Source organism: Thalassophryne amazonica, chromosome 8, assembly GCF_902500255.1.
Source record: "Thalassophryne amazonica chromosome 8, fThaAma1.1, whole genome shotgun sequence".
Taxonomy (NCBI): Eukaryota; Metazoa; Chordata; class Actinopteri; order Batrachoidiformes; family Batrachoididae; genus Thalassophryne; species Thalassophryne amazonica.
The window spans coordinates 93772939-93798409 of NC_047110.1; the positions used below are offsets into that span (position 1 = coordinate 93772939).

General features: G+C 41.2%; 1 protein-coding gene across 1 annotated transcript; it reads left to right on the forward strand.

Annotated features, from left to right (window-relative positions):
- Positions 1-886: 886 nt before the first annotated feature.
- On the forward strand, positions 887-12156 carry si:ch73-62b13.1 (uncharacterized protein LOC100002270 homolog). Its single transcript, XM_034177009.1, has 3 exons — positions 887-1012; positions 6282-6451; positions 10960-12156. The coding sequence occupies exons 2-3, from the start codon at positions 6283-6285 to the stop codon at positions 12084-12086; spliced, it is 1296 nt and encodes a 431-aa protein (XP_034032900.1). The 5' UTR covers positions 887-1012; position 6282; the 3' UTR covers positions 12087-12156.
- Positions 12157-25471: the final 13315 nt, after the last annotated feature.

Genomic DNA, 25471 nt, shown 5'->3' on the forward strand with positions numbered 1-25471 from the left:
CAAGTTATTTTCTACATACACACACGAGTGATTTGGCTACCCTATGATGCCCAGAGCCAGAATAAATTTTAATGAAACAGATGGCACACACCTTACAAAAGTGTAATGCTGCCACACCTGTTTAAAATAAAAAAACATGTTATGTTAGAATGTGATAATCAACATGATACTGAGTGTGGCAGCACAACTCAGTAGAAATTATTAGCCAATAACTCCTACAGAGGTTTTTTTTTATGTTGTTTGTTTTTGGTGTTTTGATGGCTTTCCTCACTAGGCTCCTTCCTGCATTCAAAATCTTGACAGATTTACACAACCATACTGTTTGTATTTCTTCATGATTGATGTAAATGAAGTCTAAGACATATTGACTTGGAAATGTTCATGTATCTGATCCCTTGACTTGTTTAAATAAAACTTTTTAAAAAAGATGATTTAGCTGTGTTATACTTAAGGGTGCGCACGCCATTTGTTATGACTTTTCTATTTTTAAGTTATTTATGTCATGTTGTAGAGATTACTTTTCACTGTGAGTTTAAAGAGCATAATTGTAGAAATTTTTATATAAAGAAGCGCGGGGTTTTCCTTTCTTTCTTTCTTTCTTTCTTTCTTTCTTTCTTTCTTTCTTTCTTTCTTTCTTTCTTTCTTTCTTTCTTTCTTTCTATTTGGCTCCTTTGCATAAAATTGTATCCCCTTTGTGCGCAAAATCGGCCCTGCACGTGCAGCTCTGCTGTCTCATTTTTTGAACAGAGATTATTGATTTTATGAGATGAGCTTATTTGGGAGTTTGGAGACTCGAACACAGTTTGAGGGTCTCTGGTTGGGGGTGGGGTGTGGGTGTGGGGGCGTACTCAGCCGATCGCTGCTCTCCATCCGCAGCGCGTCTCAGCCGTGGATCCACTTCGGCTGTGCACGCCGGCAGCAGCGCACGGCGCTCCATCCGATTCACACAGCGGAGAAATGCAGCGCAAAGAACCGGACCGGCCAGACAAATATCCGACGGAGCGCATGGATGGTAAGAAAACATTTCTCTTTAAAACCCGAGCATGCTGAGCTTTTTTTTTTTTTTTTACGCGCGGCGAGCACAGGTGCATAAATCCACATGAATATAGCATCATAACATCACTTAATACCAGCTTATTTTAGAGCTTTCTGCACATTTACACCTCAATCACATAAAGTGCGTAAGTGACTCAGAAGTTGTTCCTAATCCATCTTTTATCTTCTCGTGCAGTTTCATTTTGTACTTTAAGAACGCGCACACTGCGCGCTGCTTGCGTCGCTTGTTACAGCCGGAACAACAAATCATCCTCCGTGCACGCTGCAGGATTCGTGCAGGATGGAATTCATCTTCTGTCGGATCGCACGAGCTGCACCTCCGGGTCACATGCAGTTCCTGTGCGCGCTGCAGATGGATGGATAGATGGATAGATGGATAGATGCACAGGAGCAGAGTGATGGAGAAAGGCGAAGCAGACTCACCTCTTGTTGCTGAAGCACCCGCACCCCAAATCCCTCACTCATCACTTTGCTGCACTTCCAGCCACATTTGTTGCCTTTATTCTGTGCAGCCAGCAGCTTGCACAGATGCCATTATCTGCAACACTTTGGCTGCTAGCTCTGTTCTTTCTCGGGAACCAGGAGGAACCAGGACAAAAGGAAGACTTGCAAATTGAATTGCTTCAATCCACTGAAGCATCTGTCTTCATTGTCCAGAGGGCAGGCAGGGTGTGCGGCATAAGATCTGTGATCAAAGCGGGAAGGGGAGCGCAGTATACTACACTTCCTCTCCAACTGAATTTCAAGGATCAATTTAAAAAAGGAAGAAACAAATTAAAAAGTGATAACTGGAAGGGCACTCAGAGCATACACCTCTGACAAGATCCAAAGGTCGTCTGTTACATTTCTGCTGTCATTTTCCTTTCATCTCTATTTTTCATTGTGAGGTCATTCGTTTGATCTCATGTGTAACATTATCAGATCCTGATAGTTGACCTTACGTTTTAACATGTGTCACATGTCATAGAATCCAGTGGACATTGACCTTGTTTGACCTTTACTTTGCAGACCAACCATTCAACACAATCAAAACTATTCCATTAATTAATCTTATTAGTTCAACCAATAATTTGCACCACTTTTTTACCAAAATTGGAGCAACTTTAACTTTTGTCCCCTGTACAAACTGAAATGGACCTTTTTTCACCATTCTTGCTGATTTTACCCCATAACTCCATAACGTTCAGTCACAGGTAGTCCAAACTATACCTTATTGGAATCTGTATGTTCAGACAAATAACGTGGTATAGTTTTCAATATGATTTGACAATATTTTAATCTTGACCCCTGTGTAATTCTTCAATTGTCCCCTACCTAGCTGCCTACTGAAAATTCAAGTAGCCAATCATTTTCTTCAAAAGAGTAGTGTTTGTGCAGAATTTGGTGTTTCTACCATTTGAAAGATTCCTCTGTAAATATTCTGTTATCTGTCACACTATTGATCCTGATTTTTGATCCAAATCCTTTGAACATAATCACTCATCTTTGATCCTCACCTTAGGTCCTGGTTGTTAAATTTGGGTCCTGATCATCCACCTTTGATCCTGACTGTCCAGCAGGATGAAGGGACAGCTCTTGACATTTCAACCAGATCACTGAACTAATTTGCTGTCCTGATTGCAAGACCAAAAGAATCAGAATCAGAGATAAAAGACAGAAACAGAATCAAAGGAATCAGGATTAAAGATCAACGGCAACTTAGCCCTTGACTGAGGTCACCTTTATCCTTTTTAAGGCTGTTCCCTCTAAATTGCACTGAACTCATGCTGTTCTGAGATATCCTGTAGCTTAGCTAACAAATATGCAGACAAACAGCAATGAAACGTAACCTCCTCCTTGGCAGTGGTAATAATAATCATTCATAGTGCACGATATTCTGTTTCACCATGCGTGCTCCTGTAAACACTATGTTGCATCTCTGAAACTGCTGGTTGTACCTTCTTAATTTTGGCATCACATTATTTGCTCTGTAGGCTCTCTCTGCAGCTGAACTAGTCCCATGGCAACAGCCAAAAACAATTAAATAAGGTTAGAAAGTAGAGTTTGAACCGAAACTTTTCTGTGAACTCAAGATTATACAGTGGGGAAAATACTAAGTATTTGACCCCCTGCCAGTTTTGCAGGTTTTCCCACCTACAAAGAATGGAGAGGTCTGTCATTTTTATCTTAGGTACACTTCAACTGTGAGAAACAGAATCTAAAAACTAATCCAGAAAATCACATTGTATGATTTTTAAATTTGCATTTTATTGCATAAAATAAGTATTTGACCCCCTAGAAAAACAGAGCTTAACAATTGGTACAGAAACATTTGTCTGCCATTACAGAGGTCAGACATTTCCTGTAGTTCTTGACCAAGTTTTCACACACTGCAGCAGGGATTTTGGTCCACTCCTCCATACAGATCTTCTCCAGATCTTCCAGGTTTTGAGTTTCAGCTCCCTCCACAGATTTTCTATTGTGTTCAGGTCTGGAGACTGGCCAGGCCACTCCAGGACCTTGAAATGCTTCTTACTGAGCCCCTCCTTAGTTGCTCTGGCTGTGTGTTTGGGGTCATTGTCATGCTGGAAGACCCAGCCATGACCCATCTTCAATGCTCTTACTGAGGGAAGGAGGTTGTTTGCCAAAATCTCGCAATACATGACCCTATCCATCCTCTCTTCAGTATGGTGCAGTCATCCTGTCCCCTTTGCAGAAGAGCACCCACAGAGTATGATGTTTCCACCCCCATGCTTCATGGTTGGGATGGTTTTCTTGGGGTTGTTCTCATCCTCTAAACATGGTAAGTGGAGTTGATTCCAAAAATCTCTGTTCTGGTCTCATCTGACCACATGACCTTCTCCCATGCCTCCTCTGGATCATCCAGATGGTCACTGGTGAACTTCAAACGGGCCTGGACATGTGCTGGCTTGAGCAGGGGGACCTTGCTGCCCTGCAGGATATTAAACCATGACAGCATCATGTGTTACTAATGTAATCTTTGTGACTGTGGTCCCAGCTCTCTTCAGGTCATTGACCAGGTCCTCCTGTGTAGTTCTGAGCTTTCTCAGAATCATCCTTACCCCACTAATTGAGATCTTGCATGGAATCCCAGACCGAGGGAGACCGACAGTCATCTTGTGTTTCTTCCACTTTCTAATAAATAATCATAACAGTTGCTGTCTTCTACCAAGCTGCTTGCCTGTTGTCCTGTAGTCCATCCCAGCCTTGTGCAGGTCTACAGTTTTGTCCCTGGTGTCCTTAGACAGCTCTTTGGTCTTGGCTATGGTGGACAGGTTGAAGTGTGATTGACTGAGTGTGTGAACAGGTGTCTTTTATACAGGTAACAAGTTCAAACAGGTGCAATTATTACAGGTAAAAGAGTGCAGAATAAGAGGGCTTCTTAAAGAAAAATTAACAGGTCTGTGAGAGCCAGAATTCTTGCTGGTTGGTAGGTGTTCAAATACTTTATTTTATGCAAGAAAATGCAAATTAATTATTTAAAAATCATACAATGTGATTTTCTGGATTTTTTTTTTTTTTTTTAATTCTGTCTCTCAGAGTTGAAGTGTACCTATGATAAAAATTACAGACCTCTCCATTCTTTGTAGGTGGGAAAACCTGCAAACAACCGGAAATACTTACTTTAACCTTTAACTCCAATGGCCCCTTGCTGTATTTCAGTAACAGGTCAATGATGTTGTTCCACTGAAGAAACCAGCTGAACAGAATCACAGCTATGTACTAATATTTCAACTTATGGTGAAATGGTTTTGTATGTTGGGAATAATTTTTACCACTAAAACAAAGATGATGCATTGAGTCCAAAATCTGCCGTGTGGACTCAACTCAACTCAACTCAAACTTTATTTCTAAAGCACATTTCTGTAAAACAACAGCAGTAAATCAAAGTGCTGTACAATAAAAATGGGCATCAGGTTATGGCCAATAATACGTAAATAATTAAATAAGTTAAAAATAACAGTAAAATTACATCAGGCAATAAAAAGAATATAGAATAAAAATAGAAAATAGAGAAACTGCAATGTAAAAGGTCACATGACTTTAGACATGTTTATTCAGGTTTATTTTTCTGTTATTTTGTGAAAAGTTTGCATTATTACTTGGACTTTTTTTCTCTCCCATGTTTCAAGGAATGTATAAATAGATGAAGCAGCTGCAAAAGCTGATGTGCATTAAGAAGCACGCATCATCTGCAAATTACTCAGTACTTGTAAGACATCATGTTTTTCTCCCTGACGAGTTCATTCTCTGGTTGCTGTTTTTAGCATATTCAAGTTTGCATGATGTCAGCTCTATTTCTATTTGTTTTTGTGTTTGTTTGTCTTTTCTTTTTTTTTTTTTTTGCTGTGTGTGGATATCAGAAGTCGATCTCGGTAGGGTGATATATTCCTGAGGATATGAACCATCCAGGGAAACATAAACACCATTAATGAAACATCAGCACAGAGATGGAGTGATGACACAGACAGGGCAGAAATGGTATTTTTGCAGGTATATGATGCATATTTACCTGTGGTTTGGAGGATGATTACCTTCTGCAGGCCCGGGCTCAGGGATCTTGTGTGATTACCTGCCATCACTTTGGTGGATGGCAGCACCTTTTTTTTCTAAATCCATTTGGAAAATCACATCTCTTTTTCTGCTTCTTCATGCCCAGTGGCAAAGAACTCTGAAGTGTACAATGGAAACTTCTCCGCTCATCTATGGGAAGACAGCTATATTTGTCTGAGTATGTAGCTTTCTGCTGTGCTTACAGGCTTAATTACCCAGAAGAGAGGCAAGGGGGGGGATGCAATGTAATTATAGAACTGCATGGACTGGAACCTGGATGGTGTCGTTATTATAGATAGTGACACAACTGTTAGACTTTTGCAGTGAAGGTCAGACCCTTGAGTCTAATTTTTCTGCAATAAATAACAAATCCCAAATATTATCATAGTTTACCCAAATTCACAGCTTTTGAATTTAGAAATAATGTTTTTGTCCTCATGAAGAACAGCATTTCTATGTCATCTGCTGTTATTTAATTTATTTGGTTGTTTTTTATTTTAACAAAAGAATGCATCTGAGTTGTCAACTGTAAATCAAATTACAGACCACAGCTCATAACTGCTCCAGTAGCAGAATTTTGCAGCAGAAAATGAATGCAGACTGCACAGTTGAACAGTTGCACAAAAACAAAAGTCTCACTGTACGTCTCTTTGTCTCCCTGGTGTTGTCAGCATGAAGCATGTAGAAGTCGAAGGACGGGCCAGGATGGAATGCTCCTGGAAGACAGTACTTCTGCTGGTGTGTGCATCTCTGGGGGTCCAGTACACTGCGATCCGGACCCTGAGGGACTTGTCCGGTCCCTGCCAGGGATCCTACCGCTGCCAAATGAGACACCACAGGGGTACGCCTCTACACTCACTCCAATTTCTCGCAGATATAGTCATGCAAATTATGTTTAGGTGAAAGGCGTGAATGCATCTAGATGTGTATAGTAGTAATGTTCATTTTAAAAGTGACAAATTAAGTAAAGTTCGCAAGCAATTTATAAGACTATAGTTAAACAGGAACTTGAAAGAAAGAAATTGTATATTTTCTATACCAATTCAATTTTAAAGTGTTGATTCCTTCTTATTACAGTTCTTTCCTGTAGGTATCTCAGGTTGACAAGCAAAAAAGGGAAGTGAAAATAGTAAACATGTCCAAAATCATGACTGATATTAGCTACCTGCGCTACCTGTCCCAAAAACGGATAAGAAATAATTGTAAGGGCCCGGTCCCACTGGGGACAGGAATAATTGCGCATGAATTGAGTACACAAATTAGGGGCGTTCGTTGTCGTCCGCAACAAAAATGGCCAAAAATGACAAATGTCCCAGTATGAATTACGGATATATTAATAATGTACAGCAAATATATGATGAACAATAACGCATGTAGTGAGGAAACAGATCTGACGCATTGCGATTATCACGGCAGTATTACAGGTGTATTATGAATACATCGCACACGTGTTCCTCATGCACGGCATCTGTATTGCGGTCATAAAAGAAGCGCACTTGGGCCGTCAGCATCACTATTCACACCACCAATACAGCCTCTGGAGCATTTGCTGGACTTGGACAAGTTGATTGGAGTAAAGAAGCAGTGAACACGGTGAGTGGTGACGTCAGTGGAGCACGTCAGAGTGCAGCTCGTCTGAACGATTATAACAAGAAGTTAAATCTGTTATAAACATAGGAATAAATACTGTAACAGCTGGAGACAAGAAGGAAAAAACACGCAACTGTTTTATCAAGCCTTGTCAATGTAAACAAGTCAAATAATTACCTTTTTAGATGGCTCAAAATGCTTTCTGTAGCTTGTTAGCCATTCCTGCGTGCACACGCGTGCGAACGGCTCCAGCTGCAGCTTCCTCTGTGATTCAGGAGGTGATTAGAGCCGTTTTCAACAGGCAATTTGCAGAATAAAATGATTAATCCGCCACAAAATAATTCTTTTATATACGCAGCATCCAGCGCACAGCGCGTGGCAACCGGTAGAACAAAGAATGGCGTCCAGCTGTGAACACAGCGCATCTGATTTGCATCCGCCGCAAATCAGATGCAAAGCAGATGTAATAAAAACGTGATGTGGACGTGATGGGCACGCAAAATATCTGTTTGACACACTGTCCCAGTCTGCTGCCAAGCCGCAAATCCCTGTCAGTTGCGGGTATCAGCAGATGACGGCAGATATACAGTGCATAGATTGAGTATGTATTGTGTATGTATTGAGTATGTATGGACACACACCCCTCATATAATTATTATTTTTTTATGCTTAACTGATATAGTGCCAGTTCACAATAAAATTGCCTAATGGTGCTTCACACAACACAACATGGAAAACGCAACAAAATGAATTAAAAGATTAAAACATAATATAAAAGCAAGCCATAAAAAAGTATAAATAATAAAAATGTAATATACATAACATATATAAAATACTAATGATAAAACTGGGAAAACAGGGGGGTCTTAAGTCTTGATTTAAAAGTCTCCACAGTGTCGGCCTGCCTTAGATGCACTGGGAGATCATTCCACAGGGCAGGGGCACAATAAGAAAAAGCCCTGTGTCCAGCAGACTTTTTATTCACCCTGGGAACACAGAGGAGTCCCATAACCTGTGAACGCAGGGCCCGAGCCGGTACGTAGGGCCTAACCAGGTCTGCCAGATAAGGAGGTGCCAGTCCATGAACAATTTTGTAGGCCAGTAGCAAAACCTTAAAATCCAACCTCGCTTAGACAGGAAGCGAGTGAACGGATGCCCAAACGGGCGTAATGTGGTCAAACTTTCTGCTTCGTGTCAAAAGTCTGGCAGCAGCATTTTGAACCAGTTGAAGACCCCTAGTGCTGGACTGCAGTAAACCAAAAAATAAAGCATTGCAATAGTCCAGTCTGGAAGAGATAAATGCATTTATCAGTCTCAGCATCAGCCATAGACAGGATGGGATGAATCTTCACTATATTTTGCAGATGGAAGAAAGCAGTCCTCGAAATGACTCTAACATGGAGGTCAAAAGACAACGTAGGATCAAATATTACCCCAAGATTCCTAACTTTGTCCATATGATGTAAGATGTATGATGTAACACGAACCTAAGCTAAGCGCTAGCTGACCAAATAGGCCTAGCCTACTCTGTACTACGCTGTACTGTATACTGTTGTGTGGGCCGCTGAAGAGGAGGTACTGCTGGCCCACCACCACAAGATGGCGCCCTGCTTGAAGTGCAGGCTTCAAGCACGAGAGGGCGTTGGAGCGACCAGGAGTGACAGCTGTCACTCATCATCCATACCAGCTGTCACTCATTCACTTCTCATCACCACCACCATAAAGGCCGGACTGCAACTCCACCTCCCCGCCGAGAAATCAACTACCATTCAGGTAATTTCTCTGCTGACTGACACTGTGTGTGTTTAACCTGAACTTCTATTGCAGCCATTTTCCTGGAGTGTTTCCTGATCTGGAGGATTGGCGTTTGGTGTGACAGTGACGGCTTCGCCTCACACCCCAACTCAGATAAGTGGTTGACCAGGAGCTGCACGAGTGTGTGTGATTGGAGGTGGAGGTTCTCCCTCCTTTACTTAAGACAGACTGTGGGATTACTGAGTGTGCGAACTCACACTCATCTGGACTGTCTCTGTTTTCTGCCAGCAGTACCGGGTCTGACTGCTGAAGACAGCGGCCACCTGGGGTGCAGGGCTTGGCGGCTCCGGTGTTCTTCAGCTCCGTTGGTGGTGGAAGCTGTGTGGGGATCCAGCTCTTCTCTCTCCAGGCGTCTTCTATCGTCGAGCCTGCCCACACGTCACCTGGTGTATGATTGACAGTCCACCATATTGTTATTGTCTGTACGTTGTTGTGCGATTCACAACATTAAATTGTTACTGTTGGCTTATTCATTGTCCGTTCATTAACGCCCCCTGTTGTGGGTCCGTGTCACGTCACTTTCACAACAGTATACCATATTTGCCTGTCGGAGGGCCCAGGGCCAATCATCAGCTCACCCCATTTTATGAAGAAAGATGGTTATACGCTCACCTGAAATTAAATTACATGGAATACATTTAATGAATGAGAAAAGGACATAAAAAGGGACACAATCCGATGAGTTATTTTAATCTTACTGACCGAAGTATAAACGTAGAAGCAGCGGAATATAATTTTCTGCCAGAGACCATACTGGATAGTATACAACACATCTAATTGTTACTTCATTATCTAGCTAATTTGGCATTAGGATGTTTTGGAAATGATCATTTCATTTGTGCATTAGGTAACGTCAGACTGCTGCCCATGTAATTTTAATAAATTGTGCTACCTCACATTTGTAATACTATGTATGTGTTTTAGTGTCACAGCATTTACAACAGCTACAGAACCAAACAGACCATCATGTTTTAGGAAACCTTGTAAAAAAAATAAAATAATAATTGTTGTTAATCTTGAATTTGATCTCAGAATTAATAAAAACTTGAAAGCACTAACAGAATATCGCTACGGTGATTATATACAGTGGTTTTAGGCTTTTGTTCTTTCCTACAAGTCATAACTTGTTCAACAAATGATGTAAATACATTAGAATAAATTAGAACAATTTCTCTGGGTAAGTATAATCCAAATATGAAACAGCACTCATGAAATGATCTTCCAATATCTTCTAAGATTAGTTATTTAAAAATCCAATAAATAAGATGAGTTAAACATTTTTGATGTTTTTGTAATTATGATAAAATATATATATATATATATATATATATATATATATATATATATATATATATATATATATATATATATATATATATATAGACATACGGTAAAGATAGGGAGAGGGACTCGATCTATGGAACCAGGAATACAACATATCATTAGAGGAGGGATTTCCTAAGAAGCAGAAGAAGAGAGATGTGAAATATATGTGAGTCATTTTACAATTATCTTCCAATTTATCTGAGTTAATCTGCTCTGATAGCACAGCTGCAGCTTGCTGGCGTTGAGCTCCTGTGCATCAAAGTAACCTCCCCTCGCAATCAACTCCTCATCAGCAGTAATTACATGTTAGCTGTTTGCTCTATATTTAGAGATCCGCCATTTCATAAACCCCCTCGGAAACCACCAGCAGACGAGCATCTCACATAGGCATGTTTACATCCTAAATTATTTAGGCTTTTTATTGGCTTGATTCGAAGGTTTATTTTCTCCTGCCTTGAATTCCTGGTAGAAATGCACTCCTGGTCCCTCTTATTAGCTGATATATTCTTGTTTTTGCCTACACGCTGGACCATAACAGGTTGTGATGTTTAATTTAAATGTTATTCAGCTGAAGAAGCGTTTGGACATTTACATTTTTTGTCGTCGTCTTTCTTCAAGACTCCAGGTGGAGATCCTCGTGCGGTGACAGCTGGCTGCATATGGAGTTGTCTCGGAAGCACGTCCTGCTGTTCGCAACCACACGCAGCGGCTCCTCCTTCACTGGGCAGCTCCTAAACCAGCACCCGGGCATCTTCTACGTGTTTGAACCTCTGTTTCATGTCCAGCAAGCTTTTACTAACTCCAGCAGCAGGCTGCGTCGGTCCTTGGACCGCCGGACCCTGCTGGGAGCGTACAGAGACCTCCTCCTCAATCTCTACACATGTGACCTTCACTTTATGGAGAATTACATCCGTCCTGAGCCCCAGGAACACATTACAGGTTTCTTTTTCCGCCGGAGCTCCAGCCATGCCCTTTGTTCCCCTCCTGTGTGCTCAGATAGAGATGATGGCACAACGTCTGATCAACCTGATGAAACCTGGTGCTCCAAGAAATGTGGCGCCCTAAACCTCACGCTCGCCTCTACCTCTTGTCTTTCAAGGGGACATGTAGCCATAAAAACTGTACGCATCCCTGAGGTGGGGGATCTCCGCACACTGACTGAAGACCCACGTCTGGACTTGAAGATCATTCACCTGGTGAGAGATCCCAGAGCAATCCTCGCCTCACGCATGATGGCGTTTTCAGATCAGTTTCGTGCTTGGAAAATGTGGAATGCTACAGGACGGCAACCGCGGTACGTGGATCTGTCCCAGATCACCAGCACCTGTAAGGACATGGAGGCATCAGCAGAAACAGGCCTGCAGGCGCCAGCGTGGCTGCGGGGTCGCTACCTGCTGGTGCGCTATGAGGACTTGGCATTCAACCCAAAGGAGAAGGCCAGTGAGATCTACAGGTTTTTGGGGCTGGAGATGGAGGACAGCGTGCAGAGGTGGATTGTGAAAAACACCAATAGTAATGAGTCTACTTCAGAATGGCACTACAGGTATTCCACCACCAGAGACTCCAGAGCCACAGCAGAGAGCTGGAGGCTTCGTCTGGCCTTTGAAATTGTGAGAAATGTGCAGAATCTGTGCAAAAGCACGCTGGCTCTCCTGGGCTACAGACAAGTGCAGTCTGCAGCTGAGCTCAGAAACCTATCTCATAGTCTGGTGGAACCCAGATCCTTTCAACCAGTCATACAATAGATTTAGGAGAGCATTAATGTTGTCATTTTAAAAATGGGGAAAAACTCTGTGGTATTTATTTATTTATTTTATATAACAGCTGAGTGGATCCTTGTCATTTGATTGATGCTTTGTATGTCACGTGACATGGATTATTCATCCCATTTGTGTTGCATTGCATTTAGAGTGCAAATTTGGTTCCATACATTTGGTACCATTGCACTCTGCGCACACACACACACACACACACACACACACACACACGCATGCGCACGCACATACATGCGCACACATACACATGCACACAACGCACACGCACACACAAAATAAATCCAATGCGCTGTAAGCTGTCTGATGTGATTTTTTTATTTTTATTTATTTATTTTTGCTGCATCGAGGAAATAGTCTTTTTTTTTTTTTTTTTTGGTAGTACACGCGTGCACAAGCGTCTTCCCAACCGTGCGCACGCTCACACATGCCGGGCGGTGCTTAGCTTCAAAACAAACATGGTGAAGTTTGTTTTGCTGACGGACGATGATTTGATGCACGATGTTCACTTCGTCAGAATTATTTTTGGACCCTTATTTAAAGTTTGTGTTGGATTGTGATGCACAAAAGATGGATTAATTTCTGATGTTATTTTTTTCGCTGCACTGAGGAGGTACCAAAATGTAAGTCCCTTTTCTGCTGTTTGTAAATTAATAAAATTTAAAATGACAAGGATCTATTTTAGCCGTTATATAAAAGAAATAATGATTGTTTTTACATTCTGTCAATTGAACGAATATTTAATTCGGTGAAAGCTGGAACCAACCATTCTACTCAGCTTCGCCTCATTGAATTGTATGTTCCAGCTTTCACCTCATAACATATTCGTACCATTGAACTCATAAACATTCATTATTTGTATAATGGCAACTTTTCCATATGTGATTATGATATACTGAATGTAATTCTTATTTTTACCTCCATTAAGGAGGTAATGTTATCGGTGCTGTTGTTATGTCTGTTAACAGGATTACACATAAAGTACAAAACAGATTTCCTTGAAATTTGTTGACAGGGTCTGGAACAGGACAAGGAATAAAACATTAACTTTTGAAGCACATCCAATTAAAGCAGTGGAGTTAACATTTTGAAATAGGGCAGTTTCTTATGTGTCCCATATCCAACCCTTTCACCAAGTTTCAAGACAATCGGTTTAGTAGTTTTTGTGTAATCCTGTTAAAATATGACTCTAGATATATGTGTGAAGAGTTGAGGGTGATATCTCCAAACACTCTCTGTTTTAAAATAATGCCACTCCAAAAAATGAAATGTTACATTTACTTAATCTAAATATGTCAACTGGCCCCACAAACCTTCATTGTTTAAATGGAAAACATAATATCCAATTCATTGTAACAACTCGTTACAGTTTCCTTTTTTTATTTAAACAATCAAGTTTTGTGGAACTGTTTGACATAACTAGAATAAGTACATATACCTTTTCATTTTTGGATTGAAAACCCCAGGTCTATTAAATTGTATTAAAATGGATTAAAAGGCATTATTTTAAATTAGAGAGAGTTCTGAGAGCACATACCACCCCCGGCACTTCACACATATCTGTAGAGATATGCATGAAGTAAACTGTGTAGATGAAATAAATATAACTTTTTAAAGAATATTGTTGAAGACATTACAAATGCCAAATTTGAAAGGTGTGATGCTGGAAGTTGCTATTTAAAAATAAACTGCTGTATGTGTTGATTTTAATTTATTGTTTAACACTGAAAGCCAGACATTTCCTTTTTTTAAGTTCTTAATTTTCTGATAATTCCTTCATTGATAGTGTGTCCAAACTATTTCAGAGCCCACGATCGTTATTTCAGAGTTAATCTGACCACAATATGTGGCGGCATTGAATTTAAAACAAACAAGAAGTGAGGGTGAATAAATGCACTTGTCCTTTCCCTCTAATTTGTGAATGGAAAAGTATTAAAATGCCATATCGCACATTCAAAACTTCAGTGATGCATCTCACAGCAACATAGCTTTCAATGTGAATCGACAACTGTGAAGAGAATATCTTCTTTTATTGTAACAAATGTGCAGATGTGAAGTGGCTATGTTTGGACTTTTTCATCAGTCTTGTTAGATTTTATAAAATAAATTGTTCATACACAAGTCATACATATCTACTAAACTATTTATACTGTTTTTCTGTGATATTTGTTCAGTACCTTTAGGAGAAAATAATTACATTTGAATTTGCTGCATTTGGTTTTCTGACTTTGAAACAAACTAACTGACGCCTGTAGAGAGAGTTATGTCATTAAGTGTGACGAACACGTGCTACACACATTACAATACTGTTTGAGCAACACTGGACCTATAAAGTACGTAAGTAAGTTCATTGTTTTTTAAGACGTCTATCACCATTTGTGTCCAAACAGAGAAGACAAGCAGGCCATCTCCAGAAACCAGCCCATTTATTTCCTAGATCAAGACCAAGAACCAGGATTTCAACGGGCTTGACAATCAGAAGTGTATCCTATGTCACATCTCAGCAGTGACATTCAGTCTCTGGGTCTTCGTCCTTTGAGATCCTATGTCACATCTCAGCAGTGACATTCAGTCTCTGGGTCTTCGTCCTTTGAGATCAGGAGATTCCTGGAGCTCATGGATTGCTGGCCAAAGTTTTTGCAATACTTTGCACGAGAATGAAGGTACAAATTTTAGGCTCCTGGCGCTTCCTGGCTTACTGAATGTTAGTGAGACCTGTATGCTAACCAGTGACCAAATGAGGCAACTAGATATCTATGATACTAGATATCTTTGGAGCACACTTGGGTACCAATGGAATGACTTTGTGTTTAACAAACAGCTAGTCAGATAAGGTGCCATCAATAGCTAAGCTTGGCAATCTTCTTGTTTTTCAAGTGCAAACTTTGCCTCATCCTGTGTAGGGAGAAGGTCCACTATAGGGTCCACTGGTCTTAACCTCTTTATATTATTTGATGGTGTATATTACAACTCCAAACTGATTTTAAAGTTCACAGATCAATGTAATATTTTCAGATAACTGACAAACCAGATCCAGTTTGGTTCAGTTAAGAAAAATGAATTGTGATTCTGTTGACATACACCATTAATCACCTCTACTCATAATGGTGTCTAATCTGTTGAATTGAAAATCAACAAATAACGGTAATTCACCATAATTAAATTTTTTTTTTTTAATTGTCACACTTTTGTAACATTACTTAACCCATTTTAGTGCAACATATGGCCTACCATAAATGTAAAAACAACTTCATCATGCTCTCCTTAATACTAGGACTAGGACTATAGTGGACCCTAGGACTAATGGGAAGTTCCCCGTGTGGAGCTTGCACTGCAAGAATGACCTCAGTCCAAAAAAACCTGCTCTCCAGTAAAGAAAAGAATGCACTTTTAGAGTGAAATGGTTATGCCATGTTGAGAACTATTAAATCTGAGGTGAAATTGTGCCTTTAATCATGTATTTTTAGATCACCACTCCCCCTATTATTCCTGTAGTTGCTGACACCATCAGCGCGAAGACCAAAGAACTGATCTACAGATACAGAAGTGAGGGAAACAGGATTTAAGATGCACGGCGAGAAAAGCGGTCGTCTTTCTTTGAACTTAATCTGCAAGGCTCCACAAACTGGCCATAAAGCAAAGCTTTATAACACCCAGGGAAATGTGCTTCATCGTTTTTTTTTAAATCCCCATCCTGACACACAAAGCTGCAAGTGGCCTGAGTCAGCCGTCAGCTAATTACCCATTTCTTTGCGCTCGATACTGCCAGCCTCTTTCTGTCTCCTTAACGCAGCTGACAAATTCTGGCCTCTCAATGATGGAAATAAATATGAGGTGCATACTGATGCTAGAGCGGCACGGTGGATTTGCGGTTAAGCACTGTTGCCTCACAGCTAAAATGTCCCAGGTTTGCTTCCGACCTGATCTTTTCCGTGTGGAGTTTGCATGTTCTTCTGATGTTTGTGTGGGTTCTCTCCAGGTGATTCCTCCCACTTCACCTGGAGATTCAGATGCAAATGCAGATTAGGTGAATTGGTGACTCTAAATTTACCGTACGTGAGAATATGTTTATCTGTCTGTACGTGAGGGTCCTGCAGTAGACTGGTGCCCTGTCCAGAGTGTATCCTGCTCCCCCATCGTAACCCTTCATTGCAGTATGCAGGTATAGCAAAACCATGAATGAATGGATGGATGGATGCTGATGCTGGGAAATGCAAAGCAGAGCACATCATCCAGACTGGACACACAAAAGAGATTCAGATGTCAGAAACCAGACTAGTAGATGCAAATTCATCTCATGCACACACTCAGACACATACACAGACCCAGATGAAAAACATTCTGAAGCCAAGCTGTTTAAAGGCAAGTTTACAGTTTATTTTGCAAATGACAGCAATCATGTAGCCAATGTCCCACTGGGATGAATGCAGGAAGACTCATTTACTTTCTTTTTTGCTCTTCTCTGGAAAACAAATCAGTTTTATTTGGATGTTTGGTTCTCTGATGTTCAAGCACAAGCTCCACTTACATCAGGACGTATGAGGATGCCGAAATATGGAAACAGCTGGGAGCAAAGTGCATTTATGTTAATAACAGAAAGAGAAAAAGTGATTTCAGGAATCCACAAGGGCAGTTTTGTTTTTCATGATAATTTCAGTGTAATCAAAGAAGGTTGTCACATCACTGATCATTTAACCAGATGGTTATCCAGATACATTTAAAGGAAATGGTTTAGGTGTTTGAGATCTGCTCATTAAGATCTGTTATGGGATCTAGAGAGCTGGCCCAAAGTGGTTAGGTCCCTGGAGTGGTTTTATTAACAGTGTGTCCGGCTAACAATCTTACTTAAGCTTGAACTTTAGGGCCCCATCACACATAACACGAGGCAGAATGGCACACAAAGGAGGAGTCGCATGCCACTCGTGATAAATCAGAGCCACCTGAAACGCCTCGTACAGCTGTTGCTACAACCATTCACACACACCAGCGGCCAAAAGACAGCGAGTGCCCCGCGAGTGCCCATTCGATCCCCCTCTAGGCAGGTGTAGCCCTGTCTAAAGTCACTGACTACAGTACATAAAATCAGTAACATATGTAAATAGTTGTAGGATACACCAAAAGTTCATGATATTAAAACTGGTTAGAAGGTGCATTAGATACATTTGCATAAATAACATATGTACTGTTTAAAAGTTAAGCTACACATTTCTAAAATGTGCCATGGTCCTTTAAAATCCCGAACTTAGGAGAATATGAGTTTGTTTGAGCAAAAAGTCTGTGCAATCTAACCTGTTAACAATTTAATGTCAGTCAGTTTGTTTTAAGTATTGCTATTGGATTTTACTGAAGTAACAGCCAATCCCAAGTTTTTCCTAAAAAGGGGCAGAACAAGTGACGTGAGCCAGAGTGTCGTTTTTTTTTTTAGCAGACGTACTGAGGATCGGAGGGAAAGAGTCAATCGGTGCGTAAAAGAGCGTTCTTCAAGTTTTATCTGCACGGTCGACTACTCGTGGGCCTGATAATAACTTGTTTGTAACTTAAAGGAGACGTGGAGAGAGAGAGAGGTTTGGAGCGGTTTTCCCAGTCTTCCCAGTGGATGGACTCTGCTGTTTTCCAGGTGCTGTTTCGTGCTCATTCTTCCTGGTGGTTCCTGAGGTCCCGACAGCTCCGGTGGTTCCTGGTACTAGCTGCTCCGGTCTTACTGCCATTGCCCTGGTGACCGTTAGCTCCTCTATCAATTCATTTGGGATTTGTGAGTATTAAGTGAATCAACTGAACTGCACGTGCTTTTTTTTTGTTCTGCTTGTGTCGGAGTGAAGCGGCCATAAAGTTTTAGGCCCCATCGCACCCTAGCTTCAACTCAGGCCTGCAACTTTTGATTAAGGAGTAAAAATTGAGTGTGTGTGTGGGCCCACTGAAGATTTGGAGTTATTGAGTTTTTTTTTTTTTCATATATTTTTTTAGGGTTCTAGCCAAAGTTCAAGAGTATTTTTTTTTTTTTAAAGAAAGACAGGTCACTTTATATTGGCGCAGCTCAAGAACAGGAAGATAATGTTATCTCATATAAATGTGTAAAAGATTTTTTTGTTGTTGTATACTAAAGAAAAAAACTTGAAAGCAGAAGAAACCTCAGTTCAACTTGCACATTTTCGGTTATAACATTTTTAGTTTTGTTTATATTATTTTTACTTTACCAAAAGTTTTTTTTCTTCTTCAAGTTGTGTAAATAAATGCCTGCACAAGGATTATTGCATTTAAAGTACCGTTGTATGGTGTCCTTATTAATTTTAGTAGAAAAACTCAGAGATCAAGATTTAGTAAAATTTAAAGGGAGGTACCTTAAAGGGTAATAAAACATAAAACAGTTCATCAACGAACTCAGGCCCGATCCCATTGTACTACCCACTCTAGATAACTATAGCTACGTGGGACAAGGGTTACACAGGTTTCGGCCAAATTCCAGGAGCCACATATCAACATCCAACACTGCTCGAAGGCGGGGATATTCATGCTCCCAGCACGAGAGGAGAGAGCAGATGACCACATTCGAGCTGTCTGTGAAAATTGTCTAAGTGCAGCACGAGTGTGAGGTCACCAAGCAACACACATGGGTGTGGCTGTGCTGAACTCCCCCCCCCCCCCCCCAAAAAAAATGGCATGCCAGTGTGTCGGCTCCCCCTCAACAAATGTGGCATGCTTGTGTATCACGCTCCCCCCCAACTTGTGTGTGTATTGCACCCTGCACTCCACTCCTCCCAACACGTATTGTGCCAGTGTGTCAGCTCCCCCCTCAACACATGTGGCATGCAGGGGGGCACACTTGCATGATATGCTGATATTTATGTACAGACAAGATCACATGGGGACCTGCCAGCCACGTGTGAGTGCACACGGCACAGCAAGGCGCCTCTCAGCTGATCACAGGCCAGCTACTCGCTGACAGCTGGAAATGACGGCTCAGTGCACATGATGTGTTACATTTAAACACAGAGAACACAGCCAGAACAAGTATATAAATAAATACTACAGCAACTACATACATAATTACATAACAAATAACTAAAATAAATAATCACACAACAGAAACAGAGAGTGACACTTTGTTCTGGGCGTTATACAAAATGGTGGTCATGTCCCCAAACAGCAGCAGCTGTTGAGATCTCTGGACCTGCGAGTCACAGCTGGAGTACACATGTACCATGTTTTGAAGGACATGGCATTACATCTCTATCATTCATCACCGTGAGGCGCATGTGTGTGCTAAGGTGGAAATACATAAAAACATATCGCCTTGGCCACGGACAGGGGCGGCTACACAGCGCGCACATTGGCAGGCTGCTCTATGTGAAAAGGACCGTCTGATCATGTGTTCACTCATCTGGTGATCTGAATGTCATGTCACCCACGTGAGCTATGGTCCACATGACGCAGTGTCTGTCCTTTGACACACCACTCACTGGACATGTGCGCGGGGCCGGCTGGACACACCGGGCCAGCAGATGTGGACATAATGGGAGCACACTGCTTCATTCATGTCATTTCATGACTGTACGTTTATGACCATGGGTTATCTACAAAGGAACAGAAGGTTCATACTTGTGCTGTCCACTCGATAAGAGGAATTAAATATTATAAATTGTGGTGTTTTTATGGTGTGGTTTTTTTTTTTATCCACAGCAGTGGCGCGATGTGGTGCCACATGCTCCGGCTGTTCACACTGTGCTCATGCACACTCGTCCGCAGGCATGAAACCATCGCCGCTGTATTGTACACACCTGTCCGATCATATGTCCCTCACGACAGCAGGTGGAATGTTTCGCGGTTCCCCATTTTGTTTTTTGTTTGTGGATTTTCTTCCAGTTTCTGCTTCTTTCTCTCAACGTCGTGTTACAAAGAAAGGGTTGGAGGAGGGGCAGCACAGTGGCTTAGTGGTAAACACTGTTACTTCCCAGCAAGAAGGTCATGTGATCAATTCCTACCTGTGGCCTTTCTGTGTGAAGTTTGCATGTTCTCCTCATGTTTGGTTGGGATCCCTCCGGGTGTGCCGGCTTCCTGTCTCATCCAAAGTCATGCAAGTTAGGTGAATTGGAAACTTTAAAGTGTAATGTTGCATGTGACTTCACCAGGTGCCCAACCTTCTTTGAACCAAGATCTACTTTTAAAGTTGACAGTATATTGAGATCTACCAAGCCATATCAGAAGCCATAGCGTAGCCGCAATTTATTGTGCACGAATATAATGACACAATTTTCTGGCATAATGATAAAGTATTAACAATGATAATACATTACTGAAGTAAATGTGCATGGTGCAAAGAATAAGCACAAGTAGGCCCAAGACTGGTACATAATAACACAACAACAAACAACTCAAATAATACAATGCCTAATTCAAGTTGGAAAAATTGTTTCCTGCCTCAGTGGGGACTTCTGGCACTGAGAGGAGGCAGCATCTCTCTCATAGTTTAGACAATAGGAGCTGAGTGCCAGCTGTAAGTGGGCCGAAAAGTTATGGTGGATCTGTATTTTGACTTGTGAAAAGGCAGACTCACACAAATACGCTGATCCATAAAGTGCAATCAAATTCTGTGTAGTTTGTTTGAGGCTGAGGTACTTCTCTTTCTGCAATAAATTCCAGAATTGGACATTCATGCCAGGTGTTGCTATGAATTTGAGCTCAATGTTATCTTTCAGTGTGAGGATCTCATTGAGGTGGTCAATGTGGCCCAGCAAAGGGATGTCTGGAGTCCCTTGCTTGAGTTGTTGCCCCTGCGCCCCGATCCCGGATAAGTGGTTGAAGATGAGTAAGTGTGCATGCATGAGACCCCTGAACACTTGCTAATACAAATATTCCATGTCTGCTACGTTTAACTTGCATGGAAATTCATAAAAACAAACTCGAATTTCAGACATCTTATATATTTACTATATATTTACTATTTACTATATTTACTCTGGAACAAACAGCACAAACAGTGTTGTAAAGGACAATAAGCAGGATGTTAAAGAGCAAACTTCAATTTCCCCCAGAATGACATGAACAGGAAGCGATTGCGGCTCACAGCAATTCTTATTGTAAATAATGGATAAATCACTTGAGATTGTCACATATTTACATAAAACAAACACAATAACAATGTTTAAAAACCTATATAATATATTCACTAGAGTTTTAGGCACAATACACAAAGAGTCTTACCTTACGATGTTGATGCTGTTGTTCGTGTGCAGCGGTTAAATTGTATTTCTCAGTGTTGTAGACATCTCACAGAGTGGATACCTCTCTGAGATTTTGCAAGATTTTGTGAGAGTTGAAACCTCAATAGGGCAAATGTGTGGAAAGTTCCACAGGTCACCCTGTTGCAACCTGCTTGATAGCAGGTGTAACTTGCTTTTAAACATGTTCACAGAGCTGATCATGTTGATGATGTGTTTGTCCTTGAGCTTGTCAGTCAGATCGGTAAGAAAGGCTAAATCCAAAAGCTGTGCATATTCAGCATGGTTTGTACATTTCAGAAATTCTTTAACTTCGGGCAAAAATTCAGAAAACCATTCCAGAAATTTACCTCAGCTGAGCCACTGAACATCTGTGTGCTAGGGATGTGGAGATTAATTGATACAAATCGGTATCTTGATACAAACATGCGCGATGTGAGTGTATCAATTCATTCAGTGTGCATCGATTCAATAGGTACGGTCGGACATCCGGGTCCCTGATCCGCGCGCACATAGCAACGTGCATAGTAACCAGCGAGCCGCTGAAAACACCGCTGTCGCGCTTATTTCCTGCTTGACGTCCATCGTGCTCGCAATGTTCTGCTACGGTTTTTTCTACTTAATATACACCAGTTTTCACAGAGAATGCCACAATCATGTGTTGCAGTTGGCTGTACCAACCATGATAAAAGTTAAAAGATCAAAAAGTGCAGTGTTTTTTTCGAGCTCCCAAAGCACCACATTCTGCTTCTCTCTTCATTCAGCTCGCAGGAACACATTCTGTCTTCAGCTGTAAGTTCTCTGCTTTCAGGCTTTCCAACTCTTCCATTTTAGGACACCTGTTCCAACGTCAACGTAATCATGTGACGTTGGACAAGGCAAGTCCTCATGGTCACTCAGGTCAGCTGGAGGCAGGAACTCTCTGGGTGAGGTTACTGCTGTAGCAGGTTCACCAAGAGAGGCAGCTGCAGGAGGTGAACCGAAAAGAAGCTTCGACTTTGTCCTCATTGGCCTGGGGCATGGCTCGTCGAGATGCTTCACATTTCTGCTTTGGCTGCAGCTGTAGCATTCCACACACAATCATGGCATTCGCTGTGAAAACTGGTGTATATTAAGTAGAAAGAAATGTGGCAGAACAATGACAGCGCAATGGACGTCAAGTAAGAAATGAACGCGACAGCAGTTGTTTTCAGCAGCTCGCTCGTTACTATGTGTGTTGCTATGTACGCGCACATCAGGGACACGGATGTCCGACTGTACCTACACCATTTGGCATGACCAAATCAGCAGGCCTTTGTGAATAAACAGCAGTAAAGACGACTATATCAACAATGGTTGTGAGTGCGCGTAGTTTGTTTTCAACGGCGACCCAAAATGGCGACCGTAACTACGCGGAAGTGACGTAGGCCAACCGTACCTATAGACAGATGAAATTGCGATGGATCGGTAGCTGCGTGCTTGTATCGATATTTTTTTTTCCGACGCACATTGAATGCACCACAGTCAGAAGCCTGAAAGCAGAGCACATTTCTACAGCAACAAATCTATTTCACAATGGAGTCGCGCGACAACGGCACAAGCAGTTTTAGGAGATTTTTGACACACCTAAAACATTTAAATTGGGTGTTTGGAATTATTTTGGCCTTTTTAAAAAAAAAAAAAAAAAAGGGAAACTTGACAAGATGCAGGTTGTTTAGAAAGAATGCCGTGGCCGCTGTTGCGCCCCCAACTCAGAAAATGACTTTTGCCAAGGCGGTACTCTGTCAATGAGTGACGCACTTTAAGTCACTCATTGAGAGTGATGTTGTCTTAGTGTTTACTGTTTCAGTTCTGACATTGTGATCAAACAGGTTCCACATATGAGGGAACTGATTACTCTTCCTTAATGTTGAATCTGGTAAATTTGCTGCTTATAAGGAGTAAAACAAATCCTCTGCCCCTATTACAATGAGAAGAAGAAGACCATAGTACCACACTGAATTGCAGCTTCTTATTTTCTATTTAAATTTTTGGTATAATTTCTTTGCATCATGTTGAATCGCATCGTATCGCACCATATCACATTATATCGCATTGTGAAGAATTGAATCACTGCCAAATACGTATCAAATCACATCAATTCAGGGACAGGGGTGAATCGTATCGTTGGTATCGCCATGTATCGTTATATGTATCGTATCGCTGGTAGTGTATCAAGATGCATATCGAATCATTGTCAGTGATGAGATTCATGTGTCTACTGTGTGCAGCAGCAGATCTGTGTGTTCTGCACCCATCTCCTCCAGTTGCGGACAGAATAACTGCCTCTGTCCCGGCCCAAACAGATCACACAATTGTCTTTTATATTTACAGACCACCTAGTCGACTTTTCAATTCCTTAACCTTTTGGGGGTGCAGAGGATATTTAGCCTGGAAGTTTGCATCATAGCTCTTGTGAATTGTCTTGAAATGCCGCTCCAAATTCCCTTTCTTCAGTAAGGCTACATTTGCATTGCAGATAAGACACAAGGATTTGCCATTCGAATTAATGAAAAAATCCTCCTCCCCGTCTGAATGAAAATAAGTTTTTGTTTTTTTTCTTCTCCGGATCCTCCGCCATAGAAGAAGAGGGCTCTTCATCTTCTATAGTGTTTAATGGCAGCCGGCATCCTTATCAGTGCGTTGCTGCCACCTTCTGCATCAGTCCATTATAGCAGCACTCTCAGTGAACTCAGCTTGCGATTGACCAATCACGATTGACTGGTTGGGCACGCCAGATCTATATTTTAAACCTCTGGGGCCGATGCCGTATACGACGGCTAAGACCAAGTTTTACTAACTTATAAATAATTTTTTAATGATATGAGATAGAAACTTGCTCCTCCCTTTTTTTTTTTTTTTGGCTGAAACGTTAACTCCGTGGACTTTTGAGCCAGCCATCGGCCATCTTTGTACTCCTCATAGAAGCTGTGTGATGACGTGCGCAATGTGAGTCTCCGATCGGAATTGGTTCACCGTCACATGGTTTTCCAAAACCCAATCATAGGGCAGATTTACGTCACGTGAAAAGCCAAAGATCATTTTCAGGAGTGATATGTTACTAGTTGGCCTGTTTGAATAGCCCCCTGGGTGCTCCAATGAGTACACACTATTAGTACATACTCAGTGCGCCATGCACCATTACACACAGCGATCAGTGAAAGCAGGAGCAGATGGAGAGCCTCTGATGACAATCTCACGTGCTCAAACAAAGAGTGTGTAACTATCAGGATTGCTCCACTAGTTTGCATGTGAATGTTACTGGATAACTCTGTTGCTTTCTCTGTGTAAAGCACTGCTTACCATATCAGTGGACAACAAAAAGTATAGACCATTTTGGATATATTGTTCAAAATGTGCATTTGTGTTTATTGTTTGAACCTTTTTGTTGTACAGTCTTTCACACAAGACCTCAAATGACCTTTATAGTGTCAAAACAGTTGTTTATTATCATTTGCTGTGTTTTTTGAATAAATGTGTGTGGAAAATTATTTTTCGCTTTATTTTTCCCTTGCCTATTTTTAATTGTAAACCTTTATTACACTTATAAAACACAATAAAAACTTATATATTCTGAAAGCACAGGTAGTCCTGAAAAATAAGAAACATAAAACTTGATTGTGGGATGCAGGGAGAGCTGTTAACAGCAATATTAAAACATTTATGCCAGGCGAGTGAACTGTCCAAAAAAATGCCCTCGGACCCCAGAGGGTTAAAAGCAAAGTGGTCTCTGTGTACGTGTATGCATGTGTGTTGGGTGAAGTAATAACTTAAAAATCATACTCTAATATTAAGTGGCAGAAAACAGATATATTGTGAAATTAGGTGGAAAGGACTGAATAGAAGTGAACATTCTGCAAGCAATGAGCACATTGCTCCCTTATGTGGGAACACAATGAGCAAAAGATTTTGTGTGACTTTGTGCTGCTGCAGCATGTGATTTTCCCCATTGTGGGATCAATAAAGTTTATTTTATCTAATAAGATCTGGAATCATATGCATGTAGAACACTTACAAGGTGATGGCTTCTATTCCAGGCCAGAACCAACGTTTTCACTCAGCTTCAGTAGTTTTTGAGTAAACTGAACAAACCAGCAAACAGCTGCAGATAAAACAAAAAAAAAT

Excerpts from the sequence above, each read along its gene's own strand:
- si:ch73-62b13.1 (XM_034177009.1), top strand. The coding sequence starts at position 6,283 with ATGAAGCATGTAGAAGTCGAAGGACGGGCCAGGATGGAATGCTCCTGG. Across the intron at positions 6,452-10,959 it reads CCAAATGAGACACCACAGGG|ACTCCAGGTGGAGATCCTCG; the intron begins GTACGCCTCTAC and ends TCTTTCTTCAAG.